The sequence below is a fragment of the Fistularia commersonii genome, chromosome 12 (genome assembly GCF_037954325.1).
Source record: "Fistularia commersonii isolate RoL2024-O1a breed Wild chromosome 12, RoL_Fcom_v1.0, whole genome shotgun sequence".
NCBI lineage: Eukaryota > Metazoa > Chordata > Actinopteri > Syngnathiformes > Fistulariidae > Fistularia > Fistularia commersonii.
The window spans coordinates 1,995,007-2,016,008 of NC_141295.1; the positions used below are offsets into that span (position 1 = coordinate 1,995,007).

Here is a 21,002-nt window from a genome sequence, read left to right on the forward strand (position 1 = left end):
TCATTGTTTTCAAAGCATGACAGAAACTAGAAGATAAAAGAATGAAAAAGAAAATGAATTAACTTCTCCGTATACTTTACCACTCTTATATATGAGCCTCAGAATTGACTTTTTATGTTTTCACTAAATAATAAAAAGTCAGTAAAATGAGTAAACATGGCCAGTGGGATCAACTAGTGATCCAAATAGTTCAAAATAAATAAAAATTAAAAGATAGTTCGTGTTAACTGATGAAATTATTTGTCAAAGCATGAGAGCGGTACTATTTTCACTGTGCGTGCCTGTGTCTTTGCCTGCGTGCGTGCCGTGCACCACTATTTATTATAAATAAACCCCCAAATTATTGTGTTTTAGTCAAAGTAAATATTCAGTTTGAAAGAAGTGATGCTTCTCCGAGTGAGATTCCTCTCATGGTAATTGGGTGAAAGCATCAACATAATAATTTTGGTCGAAAGCCTGTCATTAACGTTGAAAACTGTCAGCTTTGGCAAAACTCTTTATCTTGATTGACAGATGCTGTGATCAGATCAGATTTTCTGCAGCGATCCGTAAGGAATGACTTTGTCACCGCCGCAGTCAAATGAAGTTGATACTAAATAAATGCAGACAGAAATGAGAATATTTGAAAGGACGAGAGTTTACATGACTGGTAAAAATGACTCGATAACACACTTGACATGTGGAAATCGGCATAATGAAACCATCTCCTGTTAATAAACTGGTAATTGTATTAATTGTTGTCACAGAACAATGATAAATAATCATAATATAATAATTATAATAAATTATAAAAAATGAATAATCTCAGTTAGATGCTAGTCGTATGTCTCATGTGTTGTCTTATATAGTTATAACTGAATATTTTTGCAAATGTGACTTTTAAGTCTTTAGGAACGTGACGATTAATAAAATAAATAAAAATAAACGTTATCAATGAGTGTCGTCATAAAATTTGTCATTAATTCGTGTTGTCGCAATTCATAAAACTATTTATTAATAAATAAACGTCGTGCTTTTTAAAGCGGACAGGAAGTCCCGCCCCCTCTGACAGTCAAGCGCCCCGATTGGCTGCCGAACACGTCAATTTACTCAGCCATGTCTAGATAATGGGTCAGATAGAAGACTATCGCTTTTTAATCCGGGTGATATTTTTTTTCTGAGGATTTATAATTCACCGCCGACAACCTTTTCCTCCACCCTCATCCGCAGCGGGAATACGGACACCCTCCCCCTTCTTCAACCCTCCTCCTCGCCGACGAACGAGTCGCTCCTCCGGACACAGCAGCTGCTTTTCGCTCCGGGACGATGTCTGTCATCCGACGCTGAAACAGCCCCCCCCCCCCCCCCTTCCCTCCTTTATTTTTAAAAATATATAGATATATATTTGTTTAAAGGGCAAAAACATTGTGTGTCTCCACGTCCGACATCCTTCAGGAGTAGATGTGACCCCCCACCCCCAACCGAAACCCCCAGGATGATGTCAGGGAAGCATTTCAAGGCTCATGAAGTGAGCTGCTGTATCAAATACTTCATTTTCGGATTTAACATCATATTCTGGGTGAGTTTTTCTCTTTTTTTTTGGGGCCTTTTCTTCTCCTTTGCCATCTTTTCGGGCCTCCACCGGTGCTACCTGACCCAGCCGAGTCCATCCTTACAAGCCCCGAAGCCCTGGTGCACTTGCGTTGTTATTGTTGCGTGGGGTTGCGGGGCTGCAGCGTGGACCGCTTCAATGGGGGGGGGGTTGAGGTGTGGGAGATTTGGGGGTGTCGTTTATTTACATGCAAAAGGTTGGGGTACCCCCTTGTCCTCGTCTGAGGACATTTTGAAATCCATTTTCTTCTTTTTTTTGTCTTTCTTGCGGGTGGTCTGGTCTCATCACTGCATCCCGCAGCACAACAACACCCACCACCCGCCAGATGTTATTGTCATTGTTTATCGGCGAAAGTCTTAAAAATATTATAAATGTATATAATTTTTTTTTTTTTTTGTATTTCCTCTGCATGCCTGCGCTTGGCAGTCTGCAGCTGGAATCAAATCTATATGCGAAAATAACAAAGAGGCGTTCAAGGCAACAAAGATAATTTGCGACCTCCGCCACCTTTTGTGACGTCACAAATACACTGAAGCCTTGCATGGTTCGATAGTCACTTGGTCAGTGACACACACACACACACACACACACACACACACCTAAAACAGAATCCAGCTGTTCAACTGGAGAAATCAATATTACTCCGAATTTGTTGGGATTTCATCACAAGTCGCCTCTTGATTCACCGTATTGCAACAATTTATCTCTTAAAATGATATAAACATAGGCGTACTAAATCAGCGATAGCATATGTATTAGTAGTAACACTGTTTTTATAACGGTTTATACAATGTCTTCGATCTCTTTATTCATGGGCGCAAATTTGCGATACTACTTTTAGTTACATCATAAAGAAAAATCCCGAAATTGTTTAAATGACTCGTTATGATTTCCCAATACAGAGGCAAATTATTGAAATTGATCACAGAAGAATGATATTCACGTTACACAAACTCAAATTTTCTACACATTGATCAAAATGTAGGAATCGTGTTGCCGTTTTAATCCATATTAGTAACAGCTAGCAGCATTCTGCACCAACTTTATCGCACTAAAACACCGCAAAATATAGTTTTCACCGTAAAGGCCCGTGCGGTAAACAAGAACACACACGGTCGCGCACGTTGTGTGGTGTAATATCCTGTCACTTGGTTAAAAAGAGGTCATAAATGCGCACTTCCTGATGATAAGTACTCCGCCGAAATGATTCAAGGAAACGAAACACGTCGAACTTTACGATTAAAGACGACGCGGCCCTATTTCTTGTTGCATCACGTCTTCGATATTTTATTCCCCGTGATACCTGTTGCTTTTCTTCCCTCGCTAAAAGGGATCATAAGCTAAAATAAAAAGCGTTTATCCGACATCGGTACAGTTGGTTCCTCTTTGTGTTTATTTTCATTCACAGTGCTGAGCAGGAAGGCCATCCGTCAGATGCATTGTCCCGTCTCAACCCTCCGCCATTCATATAACATTTCCTCCTCCGCAGCCGTTTCACCGATATGTGTTTTTTTTTCTTAACAATTTTATGATTTTACCAACCTCTATTAATCCGCTATAAGCTTATTTTCTCAAATCGATGTGACCAAATCACAAATTCAAATCCGTCATAATTCTATGGACTTAATCATTCGTCTATGGCCTTTTTTTTTTTTTTTATACATAGAAGTTTACATAGAAGTTTAGAAACTTCCGAGATGAACTCCATGTACAAAATGTACATGTCACCGCGATAAAAAGAACCATTTCTAATGTGGCAGCCTCCTGCTGATTCTGCAGACTGAGATGAGAAACATTTTGTCAGGGACGACTGCCAGGAAAATCTCTTGTGTTCTTCTGTGTTATGACTGCGCGCCGCGGTCGCAGAGGAATCATCCCCTTCTCCCGTCTCTCTGGTTTTTTTTTTTCTTTTTCTGTCAGTTCCTCGGAGTGGCGTTCCTCGGCATCGGCTTGTGGGCATGGAGCGAGAAGGTGAGTCGCGCGGCCCGGACGGCGGCTTTGGACCTTTCCCGCGGAAAAATTCACAAACCCGCAGGCTCAGTTACTCGAATCACTTCTTGTTTATACCCGTTTCTCTGCTCGAAATGCAGCGACGTACTGAATCACAAAGGAATGTCGGGCTTTCTGGTGGGATGCCCTTCTGAACAATGGGCTCTGATCCCTCTCCCTGAAACCTTCCTCTGTGTTCACTTGGTTGTGTGTGTGTGTGTGTGTGTGTGTGTGTGTGTGTGTGTGTGCGTTTGAAAGAAAGACAGACTCAGTAAGTTTCACTGAAAAAAAAAAAGGTTACTGCGGTTATTGTATTATCTTCCATTGGCTTAGTGTTATAACAGTTGATAATAACACAAAATGTAACAATATAATTCCTAAAAACACAAGTTAAAATACGTGTCCGCTGGTTAAAAAGACACTTTTCTGAAAGCAACTGTCATTTTTTTATATATAAGCTCAACTCCAAGGCCAAAAGTATCTTGTGTAATAAGCGGAGCGTACAACCATTATGTAATATTTGCTTTTTAAGCTAAAATAAGTTGCTATTTGCTTAATCCGATCTGCTACACGCATCCCTCCGATTCATCTCTTTGTGTTTCCTCACCAGGGCGTTCTGTCCAACATCTCATCCATCACGGATCTGGGGGGCTTCGATCCCGTCTGGCTCTTCCTGGTGGTGGGCGGCGTGATGTTCATCCTGGGATTTGCCGGCTGCATCGGAGCGCTGCGGGAAAACTCGTTCCTGCTCAAATTCGTAGGTCGGCCGATCAAACGGAGAAGCGGGGAAAGTCGGCTATCGCTCCACGTTTCGCTTTTTGTACTTTTAGTTCTCCGTGTTCCTCGGGATCATCTTCTTCCTGGAGCTGACCGCGGGAGTCCTGGCCTTCGTCTTCAAGGACTGGATCAAGGACCAGCTCAACTCTTTTATTAACAACAACATCCGGGCCTACAGAGACGACATCGATCTGCAGAACCTGATCGACTTCACCCAGGAATACGTGAGCTTTTCCTTCCGAACCGGCGCGAAGTCGTCGATTTCGGCGACCCCGCCGACGCCGTGTGACGTTCTTTCTGTTTGAACCCGTAGTGGGAGTGTTGCGGAGCTTTTGGAGCCGACGATTGGAATTTGAACATCTACTTCAACTGCACGGATTCGAACCCGAGTCGTGAGAAGTGCGGCGTGCCCTTTTCTTGCTGCACTAAAGATCCGGCGGTATGTCCTCCCGATGAAGTCGGACGCTTTTATCCAAAGCGCAATTCAGTCGCCGAAGATCCGAAGTACTTGTAGTCGGAAGTCAGAAGTGACCCCTAACCAAATAGCCAACTCAGAAACATTCATAGTGCCAGACTTGTACATGTGAGAGACACTCTAGTTCAGTGGTTCTTAACCCGGGGTTCGATCGAACCCCAGGGGTTCGGCGGAGGTCAAGACACGCATTGGTGATGACATCACCGGCTGCAGGTGATCACGCTACATAGCTCGGCCTATCCGTGCCGCGGGGATTTTGGCGCGCTCAGTTGTAGTAACTTGTGACTGTCGTGATGGTACGTCATGTGATTTCTTTCTTAACATTTGAATCCCTTCATACTAATTATGTCGGGCAAAAAAAAGAAAGCGGTCGGAAGAACACGTACAATACGGATTCACATGTGTGACGGAACGCGATCGGAATCGATGTCCTAAATGCAGGATTTGCAAAGACAAGATGAGCAGTTCTAGTCCTGCACCGGCAAAACTAAGGGAAGGCTTCCTTCAGCTGCATGGAGATGGGAGCTACAAGAACATAGCGCTTGCTGAATTCAAGGTGAAGAGAGCCAGATTCCATGAAAAGGCTACTCTGCCTGTTCTTTGTACCCATCAACGACACGATCCTCGATCCAATAAAGAAGGGTTCGGTGAATGCGCGTGTAAAACAGGTGGGGTTCAGTACCTCCAACAAGGTTAAGAACCACTGCTCTAGTTTAAAGGGGTGAAATTAGCAATGTGAGGCGCGCCGTTAGTCTTCCCTTTCTGGGCCGAGGACTTATCTTGACCGAGACTGTTGTTTTGTTTCGGGAGGGTGGGGTGGGAGGGAGTTTGGCAGCAAAATGCTGCAAAAGCTGCAAACTGTGCAAGGCTGTGAAAAAAAAAAAAAAAACCTGCGTTTCAGCGAAAAAAATAATAGACAGGGTTCACGATTCCTCGGGTTGGACGACAGTCCTTGTTTTTGCTGACCCATGGACATTAACAAGTAATAACAAATAGCACAAATTCCAGGGATATGATACATGCCGTTCCCTGAGACGTCATCGCACTGGAGGCTGGATGCTCACCTCCTGGAATACACATAAAAAAATTGCATTATTTCTCATAGTATCGAGGTTAGCCAAATGTTTTGAAATATATTTCATCAAGAGCCATATAGTATTTTAATAATAAATTAAATACGACTTACTTTTTACGCGACTTCTGGTGCCGCATGGATTTGTTCGAAGTGCCGCTTTATATTTGACCGTTTCATCGATGCAATTTTATCATTGCATATTAGACATACCGCAGATCCAAATGCTAATTCCATGCACGGTAATCATCATCTTTTTTTCTTTTTCGCCATCTTTTGCGTTACAACAGTTGAAGCGGATAAACTATTTGGCTCTCTGATGTGCTCGGAAGCTATTGTTTCCCGACCCGACCGACGGGTGACCCCTGAAATTTATCTTCAAAAAAATTTTTTAGTTACTTTAAAATGTTACTTTAAAGTTACTTTAAAATGAAGAAATATCACAAAATATTTTAAAATAAGTTCCAATTTTTTTTTTTTAACTCAAAATTGTCTGGGAGCCGTATGTCGTCACCGAAAGAGCCATATTTGGCTAGCGAGCCATAGGTTGCCGACCGCTGATCTAGGCGGATACCGCAAAATCGACCCGTTGCTATTTTTATCATCATTACTGTAATTTGATTCAAATGTCGTTTGACTTAAACTCTATTATGAAACACAAAGAAAGAGCGTCGTGAATGCGCCGTCAGCCGCTTCACGGGAATGCCGTTCTTTTGTAAGCGGCTATAGGTCAGCGACCTTCAAGTGTGCGTTGTCACTGTTTGCGGCTACGCTAGCTGACATCTGAAAAGCGTTGACGTTTTGGGTTTTCTGCACGTCCGCGTCGACCAAATAAATGCATCTGGCTGCTGCGAGCACCACGGATTTAGGCAGATCTCTTTAACATACCCCCAAATTTATTTATTTTTTTAATTTTCACTTTGAAGGAACTTTCATTTTGAAGGTTTTCGGAAACAACTCTCGCAAATATACCGTTGGGGACAAAGAGATGTAGCCTATCGGCCAACTTTTTTGACACGTAGTACTTTTTTTTTTTCTGACAACCCTTAAGGGTCTATGGTAATTGTAAATAAGATCTACTTTTCACAGAATGTTAATATCAATAGACACATACAGAAGAAAATCTCATCTCGAGACATTTAAGGATTCGAGATTTGTCTTTTCAAATAAAACCGAAACTGCAGAAAGAGGAAAGATAAGAATGTGAATCCCAATACGTGAATGCATTATCAACAGTGGTGTGTTTCCTCTAAATAATGTCACTTCTGGGAAATTTGTAAGCGTAAAAAAATCTGTTATTCTTCATAGGAAGATGTAATCAACACCCAGTGTGGATATGACATCAGAGGTAAAACGGTGAGATCCTCTTTTTTTTTTTTTTTTTACCGCTCTCCGAAAAACATTTCGAATGGCCCGTGAACATGTTTTGCTTGCTTTTTTTTTTTTTTTTTTCTTTTTATGGTTGCATGAGGTCATCAGGTACTCCACCCAGGGCACAATATTCTCCTTTCACTTCTTCAAAATACTGCAGTTGGCTTCCCATCGCTACTTGTGGTATTACTCATGCAGCAGCAATGCAATGGAAATTGAAACCCCTCCCCCATGATTAAGTTTGGCTGCAGTCCATTGCAGCATAATGTAAGGAAAGGCTGTGTTTGTTTTTCCTTTCATGAAATGTGAAGAAAGTAAAGGATTTTAACCAGAAACACAGTGAAACACTTCAGACCGGACGACCGAATAACATCGGTTCGGGGAATTTTATCGTGGAGGGCTTCTGGGAGGGAAGCGTGAAAAGAGAATCATGTGCTTCCTTTAAAAATAACAGTCAGCGTCAAATATATGTCAGCGTGACCGTATGTTTACCGTGATCTCGTGAAGAAAAGTTGCGTGCAAAACATTTCCACCTCAAATGACGGTTCCAAGGCTGACCTGATCTCCTGGACTTCCAGGACTCAGAGCAGCGGATGTTCATCTATATAAAAGGCTGCGTCCCGCAGTTTGAGAAGTGGCTTCAAGACAACCTGACAGTGGTGGCGGGCATCTTTATTGGGATTGCATTACTACAAGTGAGGAAATGAAGAAAATATATATATTTATGAAAAATATTTAATGACTCAACACATATATGAGACACATCCGGCCAATTTTTCTTTTCCAAACTATTTTTTTTTGGAATATTTTAATAATTATTTTCAATCAATATTGAATGTAAAAGCTCTTTATTTTTAAGTTTTGTTTAATTTTGTAATCCTGATTGTAATTTTGTTCATTTTAATTTTTGGATGATTACAAAATTTTGAAAGTAGAAAAAAAATGTAAATAATTAAATTGCAATTTTCATTCTGTTCAACATGGTACCTAGTTGGCCCGTCCATAAAAATTAAATAACAAATGAATGGCCCTGCTCTGATAAAGATATATACATATTCTTATATGACATTTCTTCTATATTTTTTAGAATAACACTTTTTTTTTTCTATTCTAGATCTTTGGAATCTGTTTAGCACAGAATCTTGTGAGTGACATCGAAGCAGTCAGAGAAAGCTGGTAAGTGGCCGTTGGTTTTATTTATTTATACATTAATCTATTCAATAATGTCTATTTTGGCGCTCTGTCATGATTCGATCCGTGTTGCTGATCCGACAATATCCAGCGAGAAGCCTTCCGAAAAAGGATGAATGAAATCAGTGTAGCTGCAAGCCTTGTAGAAATTTTCGCAGATTTTACAGCACTATTTATTTATACAGCACTATAATATCAATCAATCTGGACTATTTAATTCTTCATTAATTCAGTGCTCCTGTTCCTGCATTAAGACAATAATTAGCAGTCACCAGAGTAACCGATAATTATCCCATTATATCAGTTAGATTTTTTTTTTTGGTAAACTTTAAATTCAGATTGAAGTCTTCGTAAGCAAACCATGCGCACGGAAATGTAAATTAATGAGATTAGCATTTTTTTGATGATGGCGATTTCATCAGTTTCATTAGATTGTTTTGTGATTCAATCAACTGGCCAGTGCCTTAGTGCCACGAGTCTTGTTTTGTAAATATGAATTCTTATATCTTGCTTTTTTTTTAAATGGCAATAAGAATCCCTCTCTTCATATTTTGTGCAGTTTGTTCACCTAAGGTCTCCAGGGAATCTGTACTGGCAAGAAGGACGGACCATACATGTCCTGCACCCGTCTTACGCGCTATATTCCGAAAAACCTCCCCGTTTCTCCAGGCGTTGAATTTCCAACCGGACTCTTCGGACTAGATGCCAGGAATATCGGGAAATAACATTCATCCATGAAAGCATACGCAAGGAAAAGCCTCACTTCTATGTCAGTGTTAAAATGGAGCTATTTTTTAGAGCTATCTGTGCCCCCCGGTTTTGAATGAAGGACAACCTCTGAAAAGTCAGTGTAAAATGCAGCGGTTCCTGCACCGATCTGAAGAAAAACGAGGGAACGTTTCATATATTGTTCTCAGAGGCGGCGCTTCATTCAGAAAGCATTATACAAAAGCAGTTTTTAATGCTGCATGTAAAGGTTGTGTACAAAGATATTCTGAAAATGCACTGCATGCCCATTGTCTACTTATAGGACATTGGCGCTCCTAACTGTATTTCATTTATATCAAGTATTAGATCACACTTTATAACAGCTGCACACTATGAGCCATTAGTTACGTATTAGTAAATACTTCATTCATTACTTGCAAATCAACCCCCCATTAATAATATGAATTTGTTATTTACAAACACAAATGATAGCATTTTATTGGGATAAATAAAATCCATGTGCTTTATGGTATTTTTAAGAATAAAAACGTGTCGGACACCCCTCGACACAATATCATTTAATGCAATTATAGTAGCGTAAACAATTTCTACATTTTTTCAAACAATTTTCGAGTTAATTCAAAGTGAGGATCGCCTGTCCTCCGCCAAGAAACGTGAGCGGTACCTCCTGATCGACAGGGATATCACACTTGACTTTTCAAGAAAATACAAGCGGTCCTATAAAATATATACATTTTTTATTCATCTGTGTCCTTTAAATCTCATGTCTATGTCTGTAAGATATGTATATATTTTTCCGCTTCTGCCAGGTTGCGTAAATTGGTTTTTGACTACGTGCATTAATCATGAGTTACATTTCTCAGCGTTCACACTAACCGTCGGGACAGAATACGCAATTTCTCCTTCAATTAAAAAAAAAAAAAAAAGATTTATAAGCGGTAAATCCATCATTCATAAAGTTGTAATGATATCATTAGGTTACATTATACATGGGGCTTTTAAAGCAAGCAAAACAGTCAATGTATTCCAATGTTTATTAATGTTATAAATAATTCTTGATAAATAATGAATACTAAACTAATACTCAACAGTGTGTAGTTATTATAAAGTTTTAATACATTTTAAAGTATTTGTGAAACAGTTGCAAGTTTATTGTGAGATAGCTGGCAAGCACGATTTTGCTTTATATAAAGTCAGATTTGACGGAATTCATTTTATAAGCTGCCACGTTTCAGTCGGTGTCTCCGGATGAAAAGGTTAAAAAAAATTGAACCAACAGCAAAAGTGAATTATCACTTATAGTAAAGTTGCATACGTTTCAAATATCGCAAAACGCAGAGATTCAATATAGAGCTGCAAAGAAAAGGATGGGAAGGGAAGTTACAAATGATCATTTAACAAAAAGAATACCGGTACCGCCATCACTTTAACAAATCCCATTTATGTTGTTACGTACTTTATATAACGCACGTAACAACGCAGATATTATTATTATTAATATGAAAGGGTTTCTGAAATAGCTCACCATTCTGGGCCTTTTTTTATCAGTTTCAGAACTGGGTTGTATAAGAAAGAAGAATATATTCTGGCCCAACGTCAGCTCTTTATGTTTGATTTAACAGTTATACTCTGGAGGCTGCTGCGTGTACATGCTAGAGAAAAAAATATATAAAATATATGACCAAAGTATTAGTAGTATTAATGGTTATATGTGGTATAAAACCACCCCTGTGGGATCGTACAGGATTGTCTCAGAAAATTAGAATATTGTGCTAAAGTTCTTTATCTTCTGTAATTACAAAAACAAAAATGTCATACATTCTGGATTCATTACAAATCAACTGAAATATTGCAAGCCTTTTATTATTTTAATATTGCTGATTATGGCTTAAAAAAAAACAACTCAAAAATCCTATCTCAAAATATTAGAATATCATGAAAAAGGAATTTTTGTTTTTTAATTTTTTTTTAATTTATTTCATTTCTTTTTAATACAGAAGATAAAGAACTTTATCACAATATTCTAATTTTCTGAGATAGTCCTGCGTAAATATTTTACACTCGCATATTGTTTGCATAACCACACAAACAGAGTATCCGGTATGCTAAAGTCGGCTAGAATAACACAGATTTTGCCTGGTTATTCAACGGATGTATCTGTTTTGTTTTTGTTTTTGTTTTTCTCAAGTTCCAGTACGCAGAGGTTTCGGCCGTGACATTGAATATGTGTTCGGGAGACACGCCGATACAAGGCATCAGACAGAAAAATCAACCTTAAGCACTTTAACCTTCCTGGACGAAAGATAAGACTCACTGCAGCCGCACAGCGTTGACGTGACAGACTGTTATCGTAGTCAAATAATGGCCGCTAGAAGGCACACTTTCTTCAGATCTCGCATTTGTAAAACATGCTGCCTCATGATTGTCACACATTGACTCTTATTTAAACGCCCATGTTTTTAGTGCAATGCCATAAAAAAAAAAAAAAAAATTAAAAAAAAAAGACCCTAAACTTAACAGTAAATAGGGAATTTTTAATTATTATTCTTCCCCCCCCCCCCCCCCCGTCTGGAAATTCGGCAAAAAATATTTCCAGTGTTGCCATGCTGGTAATTTTGGTTGTAACCTGATGTACCGTAATTTCCTGAATATAAGCCGCACCGGCTAAAAATAAATATGTATATCTGTAGGGCGTACTTGTCTATAAGCTGCAGTTGTAACATCACATTGTAACATCAGAAATATGTGACACAGAAACATTTTTTGATTAAATACATACCGGTGGCATCCACAAACATGTGCCGGAAATGCTATTTTTTTTTCCGAACAGTGCCTGTAACACGGCTAGTGAAAAAAATAATGATAAATAACACCAGAAAAAGTTAATTACAAAAAAAAAAAATTAACCCGTTACAGTCGTCTTTTTCAATGTCGGAATTGAACGTCCTCGGAATTTCACGGTAATTTCATCGGTCTGACGTGATGGTGCTAAATGTTTTGGTAGCATGAAGCTTGTTAGCCAAAAGAAAGCCATAAATTAGCCGCATCATTGATGGAGAAAAAAAAGGTAGAGGCTTATAGTCAGGAAATTACGGTGATATTTATATAGATTACACATGATTGGCACTTAAAAGTGGAGCAGCTAGGCTTTATTACCAGCATTATTTGAAACGTGAACTGGGATACAGTTAGCAGCTTTGTAACGCGCCCTAGGGGACGTGTAACTTGGTGCGATCTTCACAAGAACATTACCGCAGGAAAAATAATAGCAGTCATTTCATGTAAAAGTTGTGCGAGTTGGTTTGCGGAGCTTTTGAAGTAAAACATTCTGCAGCCTAGACAGAAAAGAAAAAAACCGCTTTTCATTGATTGTAAAATGTCACATGTCATGCCGCAATGGTGTCAGATATCCTCTTTCCCATTAAAAACTTGATGATTGTCTATTTGTATGATCGCTCTTTTTCTTACCACTCAGTGCCATATGTGTGATTTCGAGATATTCCTGATTTGATGTGTTCTATTGATTCTTGTAAATAACTGGATTATGGAAAGTTGTAAATGCTGATATGAATAAATATATGTGGTTCTTTGTTTACTTGGGCTCTTGTCATTCTCATTGATGTTTTATTTTTCTCATACACAGTATATGTCAGAAAATGCATTTAAGAACACATTTAGAATTACATCTCTTGCCTGGCAGCTCCAATTCTAGCATCCGTCTACCAATATATTCACTATCCCTCCTCTGTACATGACTGAACTATCTCAGTCTGTGTCACGACTCATCGGATCCCCAGGCAGGTGGCACAGCATGGTGAACACGCCTCACCAGGAAACAATCCCACTAATTAGGCAAGAGTATATAAGGTGGACCCAAAGTTGCAGACATTGTCTGATCTCGTTGCTATGAGACGTCTGCGTAGTCTTTTCCCTGATGTGTGTACGACCTCCCGGTCTATCCACTTATTAAACCACCTGCGATTCTACGAACCTGTGTCTGTCCTCTCGGGAACCAACCGTAACAGAAGATCAGACCTGGTATGGAGCCCACTCGCTCTTCCACGCCTCATCAGGTCATCCAGGCTGCCCCGATGGCTAGCCCGGCCACCTACTCCGGCGCACCAGAAAGTTGTAAGGGCTTTCTGTTACAATGCTCGCTGATGTTTGAGATGCAGCCCGCTCGGTTCCCCACGGAGAAGTCCAAGATCGCCTACGTCAGCTCCCTCCTGTCGGGTAAGGCACTCCAGTGGGCGGAAGCGATCTGGAATACCCCAGGCACTGTGACGGCGACAGCGCAGAACTTCATGGAGCACTTCCTAGAAGCCTTCAGCCTGCCCGATGGGGATTCCTCCCTCCAGGCTCGACTTTTCAACCTCCGCCAGGGGAAGGGGTCCATCGTGGAGTACGCCCTACAGTTCCGGACGCTAGCAGCCGCCAGTGGATGGAATGAGCCAGCCCTTCTGGCCAAGTTTCGACAAGGCCTGAACACCTCCCTGCGCCTCCACCTGGCGGCGTACGATGACGGCATGGGGTTGGAGAGGTTCATCCAGCTAGCCATCCGGGTATCGCACCGGAGAGAGGCCTGTTTCTCTGTCCCGGGAAGGTCTGCCACAGGGCCGTCCCGGAGCAAGCAGGAGAGGCCATGGAGGTGGATGCCCTCCAATTATCAACCACAGAGAGACGCAGACGCATAGCCAACCGCCTCTGCCTCTACTGTGGAGATAAGGCTCACCGGATATCACACTGCCCCACGAGACCTCCAACACCCCAGGTAGGCGCTGTGCTTTCTAACGTCTACTTGACACCATTGACTATCCCAGCCCAGCTTTGTGTGTCTGACTCTACCCACCTGGTGCACGCCTTCCTGGACTCCGGCTCGGCAGGGAGCTTCATCTCCGGTGCACTCTGCCGACAGCTACAAATTCCCCGGCTCCCGTGTTCCCCCTCCTTCACCGTACGATCAGTGATGGGAAAACCTCTATCTTCCAGGCAAGTCAACACACAAACCTCCTCCCTTCGGCTTAGCATTGGGGTTCTGCATGTGGAGAACATTTCGTTTCATGTCCTGGAGGAATCACAAATAGATCTGGTGTTAGGCAGACCTTGGTTGAGGGCGCATGAGCCGACGGTTTCCTGGGCCACTGAGGAAATCCTGCGCTGGGGTGAGACTTGCAAGGAGCACTGTTTTCCCCAGCTCCCTCCAAGGAGAATAGTGCATCTCTACGCCACATCAGTAGAAAGCCCCAAGCAACACCACCGGGCCCAGATCCCTTCCCAGTATGCGGGTTTTCAGGACGTCTTCAGCTCCCAACGAGCCGCCGCGCTGCCTCCCCATCGTCCCTGGGACTGTGCGATCGATCGACTTCCAGGCCAACCGCTACCGAACGGAAAGATCTACCCTCTCTCTCTCCCTGAACAGGCGGCCATGGAGACCTATATAGAGGAATCCCTGCGCCAGGGCTATATCCGACCGTCGAAATCCCCTGCGGCCTCGCCATTCTTCATCGCAAAGAAGGATGGAGGGTTGAGGCCCTGTGTGGACTACCGGATCCTGAACCAAGCCACCGTAAAATTCCGTTATCCTCTACCCTTGGTGCCAGCGGCTTTGGAGTCCCTCCGGGGGTCCAAAATATTCACCAAACTGGACCTCCGGAGCGCCTATAACCTGGTGCGCATTCGAAGAGGGGATGAGTGGAAAACTGCCTTCGTAACCCCCTCTGGTCACTGGGAGTACAGGGTCATGCCATATGGCCTAGCCAATGCCCCTTCCATGTTCCAAGGCTTCATGAACGAGATTTTCAGAGACTGCCTCCAAAAATTTGTGGTCGTCTATATAGATGACATCCTGATCCACTCCCCTGATCTGTCCAGTCACGTTCGCCATGTCACCCAGGTCCTCACCAGGCTTCGCGAACACCAACTGTTCCTCAAGGCAGAGAAATGCCTGTTCCACCAGACCACCGTCCAGTTCCTCGGCTACCACCTCCATCCACAGGGAGTGAGTATGGATGAAGAAAAGGTCAGTGCCGTCCACTCTTGGCCTCAACCCCAGACAATCAAGCAACTACAGAGGTTTCTGGGGTTCGCTAACTTCTACCGACGGTTCATAGAGAACTTCAGCCAACTGGCTACGCCCCTCACCTCCCTGTTACGCGGCCAACCAAAACGCCTGCATTGGAACCCAACCGCCACACGAGCCTTCCTGGAGCTCAAGAAGGCCTTCACGTCCGCCCCTCTGCTGCACCACCCGGACCCAGATCTTCCCTTCACAGTGGAGGTTGATGCTTCGACCACGGGGGTGGGAGCCGTCCTGTCCCAACCCCATGGAAAGCCAGCCCGACTCCAGCCCTGTGCTTTCTTTTCAAAGAGGATGAGTTCAGCAGAGAGCAATTATGATATCGGCAATAGAGAGCTCCTGGCCATCAAGCTGGCATTGGAAGAGTGGCGCCACTGGCTTGAGGGTGCGAAATACCCATTCACGGTGCTAACCGACCACAAGAACTTGCAGTACCTGCGCCAAGAGGCTAAACCCCCGCCAAGCAAGATGGGCCCTCTTCTTCACCCGATTTCAGTTCCACATCCGATATCGCCCTGGCACTCTCAATGGGCGAGCCGACGCTCTGTCACGGATTCACTCTCCAGAAAACGCCCCAGAAGAACCGGAGAAAATCCTGCGTGACTGTGTGCTAGTAAACCCCATCCGGTGGAGCCTGGATGAAGAAATCCGGGAAGCATCAGTGTCCGACCCCGCACCACCCAACACTCCGGCCAATCGTACCTACGTACCACAAACCATCCGGGAATCTCTCCTCACCTCTGCACCAGGTACCGGGCATCCAGGAATGAGTGCGACTCAGAACATACTTCGAAACAAATATTGGTGGCCAGGAATGTCTAGAGACGTCCAAAGATATGTCAGCCAATGCCCCGACTGTGCCAGGGCGAAAACGCCTCGTCACCTACCAGCAGGGAAACTGGAACCCTTACCCATCCCAAATAGACTCTGGTCCCATCTCGGCATTGATTATGCCACAGACCTTCCCCCCCTCCAAGGGATACACGAGCATCCTAGTGGTAGTGGATCGATTTTCTAATTCATGCAAGTTGATCCCCATGAGGGGAGTCCCTGCAGCATCAGAGACTGCAGAAGCCCTCTTCAACCAGGTCTTCCGGAACTTTGGACTGCCAGAGGACATCGTCTCTGATCGGGGACCCCAATTCATATCCAGGTTTTGGAGAGCCTTCCTTCGCCTGCTGGGGGTGACAGTGAGCTTGTTGTCTGGTTACCATCCCCAGACCAATGGACAAACAGAACGCAAGATCCAAGAGGTATGCCGCTACCTCCGAACGTACTGCCAGCAACACCCTGCAAATTGGAGTCAATTTCTTCCCTGGGCAGAATATGCTCAAAATTCCCTCCAGCAACCAACCACCGGGTTAACGCCATTCCAGTGCATGCTTGGCTACCAACCACCCATGTTTCCCTGGACAGGAGAATCCTCAGAAGTCCCAGCAGTCAATCAATGGTTCAGAGAGAGTGAGAGGGTGTGGGCCAGGGCCCACCGGCATTTGCAAGGGGCTCTACGCCGCCGCCGCCGCTGTGCAAATGCTCACCGAGCCCAGGCCCCTGCCTATGTCGTGGGACAGAAAGTGTGGCTCTCGACACGGGACCTTCGCATGAAACACCCCTGCAAAAAACTCAGGCCAAAGTATATCGGGCCCTTCAGGATCTCCCACCAGATCAATCCGGTTACTTTTCGCCTTCAACTCTCACTTGAATATAAAATTCACCCAGTATTTCATGTATCTCTGTTAAAACCGTGCTATTCCTCTGACTCTTCAGACGCTGCAGGCCCTGGGGTTGCTGTGCCGCCTCCGCCACCTCCCCTCCTTGACGAGGGACCCATCTACGCAGTACACCAGATACTCCAATCTCGACGCCGCCGGGGTCAACTGGAGTACCTGGTCGACTGGGAGGGGTACGGGCCAGAGGAACGCTCTTGGGTCCACCGCAAGGACATCCTGGACCCAGGGCTGTGGGAGGAGTTCCATAGCACCCATCCAGATCAACCGTCCCCGTGGCCATCCCCGTCGCCGTGCGCCCTCGTCCAAGGAGGAGGAGGCTGGAGGGGGGGGTACTGTCACGACTCATCGGATCCCCAGGCAGGTGGCACAGCAATCAAGGCAGTTATCCCCTGCACCTGGTGAACACGCCTCACCAGGAAACAATCCCACTAATTAGGCAAGAGTATATAAGGTGGACCCAAAGTTGCAGACATTGTCTGATCTCGTTGCTATGAGAAGTCTGCGTAGTCTTCTCCCTGATGTGTGTATGACCTCCCGGTCTATCCACTTATTAAACCACCTGCGATTCTACGAACCTGTGTCTGTCCTCTTGGGAACCAACCGTAACAGTCTGGCTTCTCTGACCTTCTCTCCAAAATATCCAACATGTGCTGTTCCTCTGGACTCATTCCTGATCCTATTCATCCTCGTCATTCCCCAAAATGACCTCTGCATCTTCTATTGCAAAGTACCCATGACAATTTTCTCCGCCCATTCCAACCTGCTTGGACCCGTTTCTTTGCCTCTTTTCCACACTCTCCGTTGCTCTCAACTGTTGACCCCAAGTGCTTGAAATCTTCCAACTTCTCCACTCCCTGTAGCATCACTGTTCCATCAGGGTTCCTCTCTTTCACAAACATTCTATCTTGCTGCGACTAACCACCTCTTCTTTCCAGCGCTTACCTCCTCCTCTCAAGATTTTCCTCCACCCGTTTTCTGCTCTCACTACAGATCACAATGTCATCTTCAAACATCATGGTCCATGGAAATTCCCGTCTAACCTCATCTGTCAGCCTGTCCATCACCACTGCCAACAAGAAGGGGCTCAGAGCTGATCCCCGGTGGAGTCCCACCTCCACCTGGAACTTCTCTGTTACTTCTACTTCACACCGCACCACTGTCTTGCAGCTAGCATACATGTCCTGCACCAGTCTAACATACTTCTCTGCTACTGCAGACCTCCTCATACCAGAGTTCCTCTCTTGGCACCCTTTCATATACTTTTTCTAGGTCTACAAAAGCGCAATGCAGCTCCCTCCGACCTTCTCTGTACTTTTCTATTAGCATTCTCAAAGCAAATACTGCATCTGTTCTCTTTCTTGGCATGAAGCCATACTGCCGCTCACAAATGCTGACTTCTGCTCTCAGTCTAGTTTCCACTACTCTTTCCCATAACTAGCTATAGTTGTCCAGTCATCTGGGAGCTCTCCCTGACCACCCAGAGCCTTTCTCAATCCCTCCCTGAAAACCATACAACTCTTCTCCCTTTTCAGCTTTCACCGCTTTATCCTCTCTTCTTCCTTTGTCTCATCGATCTTCCTCGTCACCAGAGTCATCTGACAAATCACCGTCCTACACTCGACACACTCTCTCCTACAGCTACTTTGCAGTCACTGACCTCTTTCAGGTTACCTCGTCTTTACTGGATGTAGTCTACCTGGGTGCTCCTACCTCCACTCTTATAAGTTACCCCGTGTTCCTGTCTCTTCTGGAAAACAGTATTCACTACAGCCATTGCCATCCTTTTTGCCTAATCTACCACCATCTGTTCTTCTGCATTCCCATCCCGGATACCGAACCTGCCCATCACTTCTTCATCACCTCTATTGCCTGCACCAACATGCCTATTGAAGTCTGCACCAATTACCACTCTCTTGTCTCTGGGTATCTTCTTCATCTATCTCACAACACTGAGCATCACAACTTCACCTCCTGAACATTCCTCATAAATTCCTCCTTCAAGATAACTCCTACTCCATTTCTCTTCCTGTCAGTACCATATAGTACAACTTAAAGCCTGCTTCTATGCTACTAGCCTTACTACCGTTCCAACTGCTCTCCTGGACACACAGTATATCCACCTTCCTTCTTAGCGTCATGTCAACCAACTCGCTATCTTTTCCTGTTATCATCCCAATATTCAAACTCCCTACTCTCACTCCCAGAGTCTTGCCTTTCCTCTTTTCTCTGCTTCCGAACACGCCTTTCTCCTCTCCTTCTTCGACCCACAGTAGCCCAATTTACAATAACGTAGGTATTTCAAAGTCTGTTCATGAGCTTTTGTTGCTCAATACCTCTATCTAGTGGCAGCTCAGAACACATTGCTGTACCTTTGTGGCACTGCATATTTCTAAGCCAGCTCATGTAATGAAGGGAAATAATTGTATGATTTAAACCCAATTTTAATTTGTGCAATGGCAGTGACGTTGTCTGCAAAGTTTTTAAAAAACTCTACAAAATACGAAAAAAAAAAAAAAATCACGCGACAAGTCGAAATCCCTCAGAGCCCTTGCTGTTTGTCCAATAGATTAGAAAAAAAAAAAAAAGTCAGGAAGGAGCTCATTTTTCTAGTATTTCTAGTACTTCTAATATTTCTAGATTCTAGTATTTCTGATTACTTAAGTAATTTTAAGTCATTTTCAAGTAACCTTAAAACACTTTATAGCCTTGACTTTGACACTTTATGGTATTATTTGTATTTCTTATTTCCCCCTTTTTTTTTTACTTTTTATACAATTTCCTACCATTATTTATTATTATGTTTTACTTGACACTCTGGCACAACAATTTCCTTCGGGATAAATAAAGTTGTTCTTATTCTTAATCAGAAATACTTTAGAGGATTGAGGGAATGAGGTGCTGAGGGAAAATACAGACCTACATCACATAACAAATTTATCAGTAAAAAACTTATATAATTTAATCTGTTGAATGAATTTAATATTTTAATATATTGTAATATAATATGATGAAAATTATAAATTTAATCTATAATTTAATTTAAAAAACACTATATAATTTGATGACAAGTAATATTTCATGCATAAAGTTATTTTGGGGCATTTTCCTGGGATATTGTCAAAAGTCGCACCTTTAAAAAAGGATGTGATATCACGTGCTGTTATACTATTAGACCCTAGAGACGTTACACCCTTTAACTGTGGCGAAAGAGGCTACCCTACCGTTGTTATCTTGCCATTAATCTCATCCAAAGAGAGAAAAAAGGACCGTGGATTAATCGCATAGACCTTGCTTTCAACACCACACAGATAATTTGCAATTTAGATACACGCCATTGATAAGCATATCTGTTTGCTGTGTTCTAGGAATCCACTGCTTAGCGCTGATCTGACCTTTGGCCAGATGCCCTTTACTGTTGTTTCCCTGGGGTTTTTAATCATCTAAAAACACAATACCAGCAAGTATTTTGGGACGTGGACCATCAGAGCAGTCACAAAGGTGTTCCTGCTGATTTGATCAGGCTTTTTAAAACCATCATAATGTTCATTATTTTAACATTCCTGTGCATCTATAGGCGTGTAATTGCACAGGCATGAATCTTTATGCATTGTTTGTTTTGTTTTTTTTACCTCACTTGAGATAAAACCTTATGGTTTGAGTGTCTCAAGAAATATGCTTTTGTTGAACAAATGTTTAATATGACATTACTCCAGTTTGAACATTTGCACAGTTGAAGATTTACTTGAAATTTCTTAAACGTGACCAAAAACAATCTTCTTGTTGGGAACTGCAGGTGACACTCACTTGAAAACTGTTGCCTTTAAATAGTCAAAGTCAAAATCAGCTTTATTTTCAATTTTTCCACATGTACTAGACATACAGCAGACTTTTCTTACTTTCCCAAGGTGACATGAAATGATCAAAATAATAATAATAACAAATGGCACATTAAACAGTAATGTGAACATTAATAAACATTAAACTATAAAGTATAAAGTGCA

The 21,002-nt window shown here is 42.9% G+C and overlaps 2 protein-coding genes across 5 annotated transcripts in view; one reads left to right on the forward strand and one right to left on the reverse strand.

The window, feature by feature from the left end:
• Window positions 1-1,108: 1,108 nt before the first annotated feature.
• LOC147228096 (tetraspanin-5) lies at window positions 1,109-11,564 on the forward strand. Of its 4 annotated transcripts, none has more exons than XM_086156319.1 (9): window positions 1,109-1,558; window positions 3,512-3,562; window positions 4,191-4,337; window positions 4,411-4,581; window positions 4,671-4,796; window positions 7,213-7,260; window positions 7,854-7,970; window positions 8,390-8,451; window positions 9,026-9,623. In XM_086156319.1, exons 1-9 carry the CDS (start codon window positions 1,475-1,477, stop codon window positions 9,036-9,038), a joined length of 819 nt encoding a protein of 272 aa, XP_086012445.1. In that variant the 5' UTR covers window positions 1,109-1,474; the 3' UTR covers window positions 9,039-9,623. The 4 variants fall into 4 exon arrangements, with proteins under 4 accessions (XP_086012445.1, XP_086012444.1, XP_086012447.1 ...); XM_086156318.1 differs by lacking the exon at window positions 9,026-9,623 and adding an exon at window positions 11,384-11,564 and having other exon boundaries at window positions 1,140-1,558; XM_086156321.1 differs by lacking the exons at window positions 7,213-7,260; window positions 9,026-9,623 and adding an exon at window positions 11,384-11,564 and having other exon boundaries at window positions 1,140-1,558.
• The window catches only part of LOC147228097 (uncharacterized protein C4orf54-like), a 53,370-nt gene continuing 38,146 nt past the window's right edge, over window positions 5,779-21,002 (reverse strand). Inside the window, exon 3 of the transcript XR_015106890.1 lies at window positions 5,779-5,899. The gene's annotated coding sequence lies outside the window, so the exon portion shown is untranslated. The remainder of the gene's footprint in view (window positions 5,900-21,002) is intronic.

Excerpts from the sequence above, each read along its gene's own strand:
- LOC147228096 (XM_086156318.1), top strand. The coding sequence starts at position 1,475 with ATGATGTCAGGGAAGCATTTCAAGGCTCATGAAGTGAGCTGCTGTATC. Across the intron at positions 4,338-4,410 it reads ACTCGTTCCTGCTCAAATTC|TTCTCCGTGTTCCTCGGGAT; the intron begins GTAGGTCGGCCG and ends TTGTACTTTTAG. Across the intron at positions 8,452-11,383 it reads GAAGCAGTCAGAGAAAGCTG|TTCCAGTACGCAGAGGTTTC; the intron begins GTAAGTGGCCGT and ends GTTTTTCTCAAG.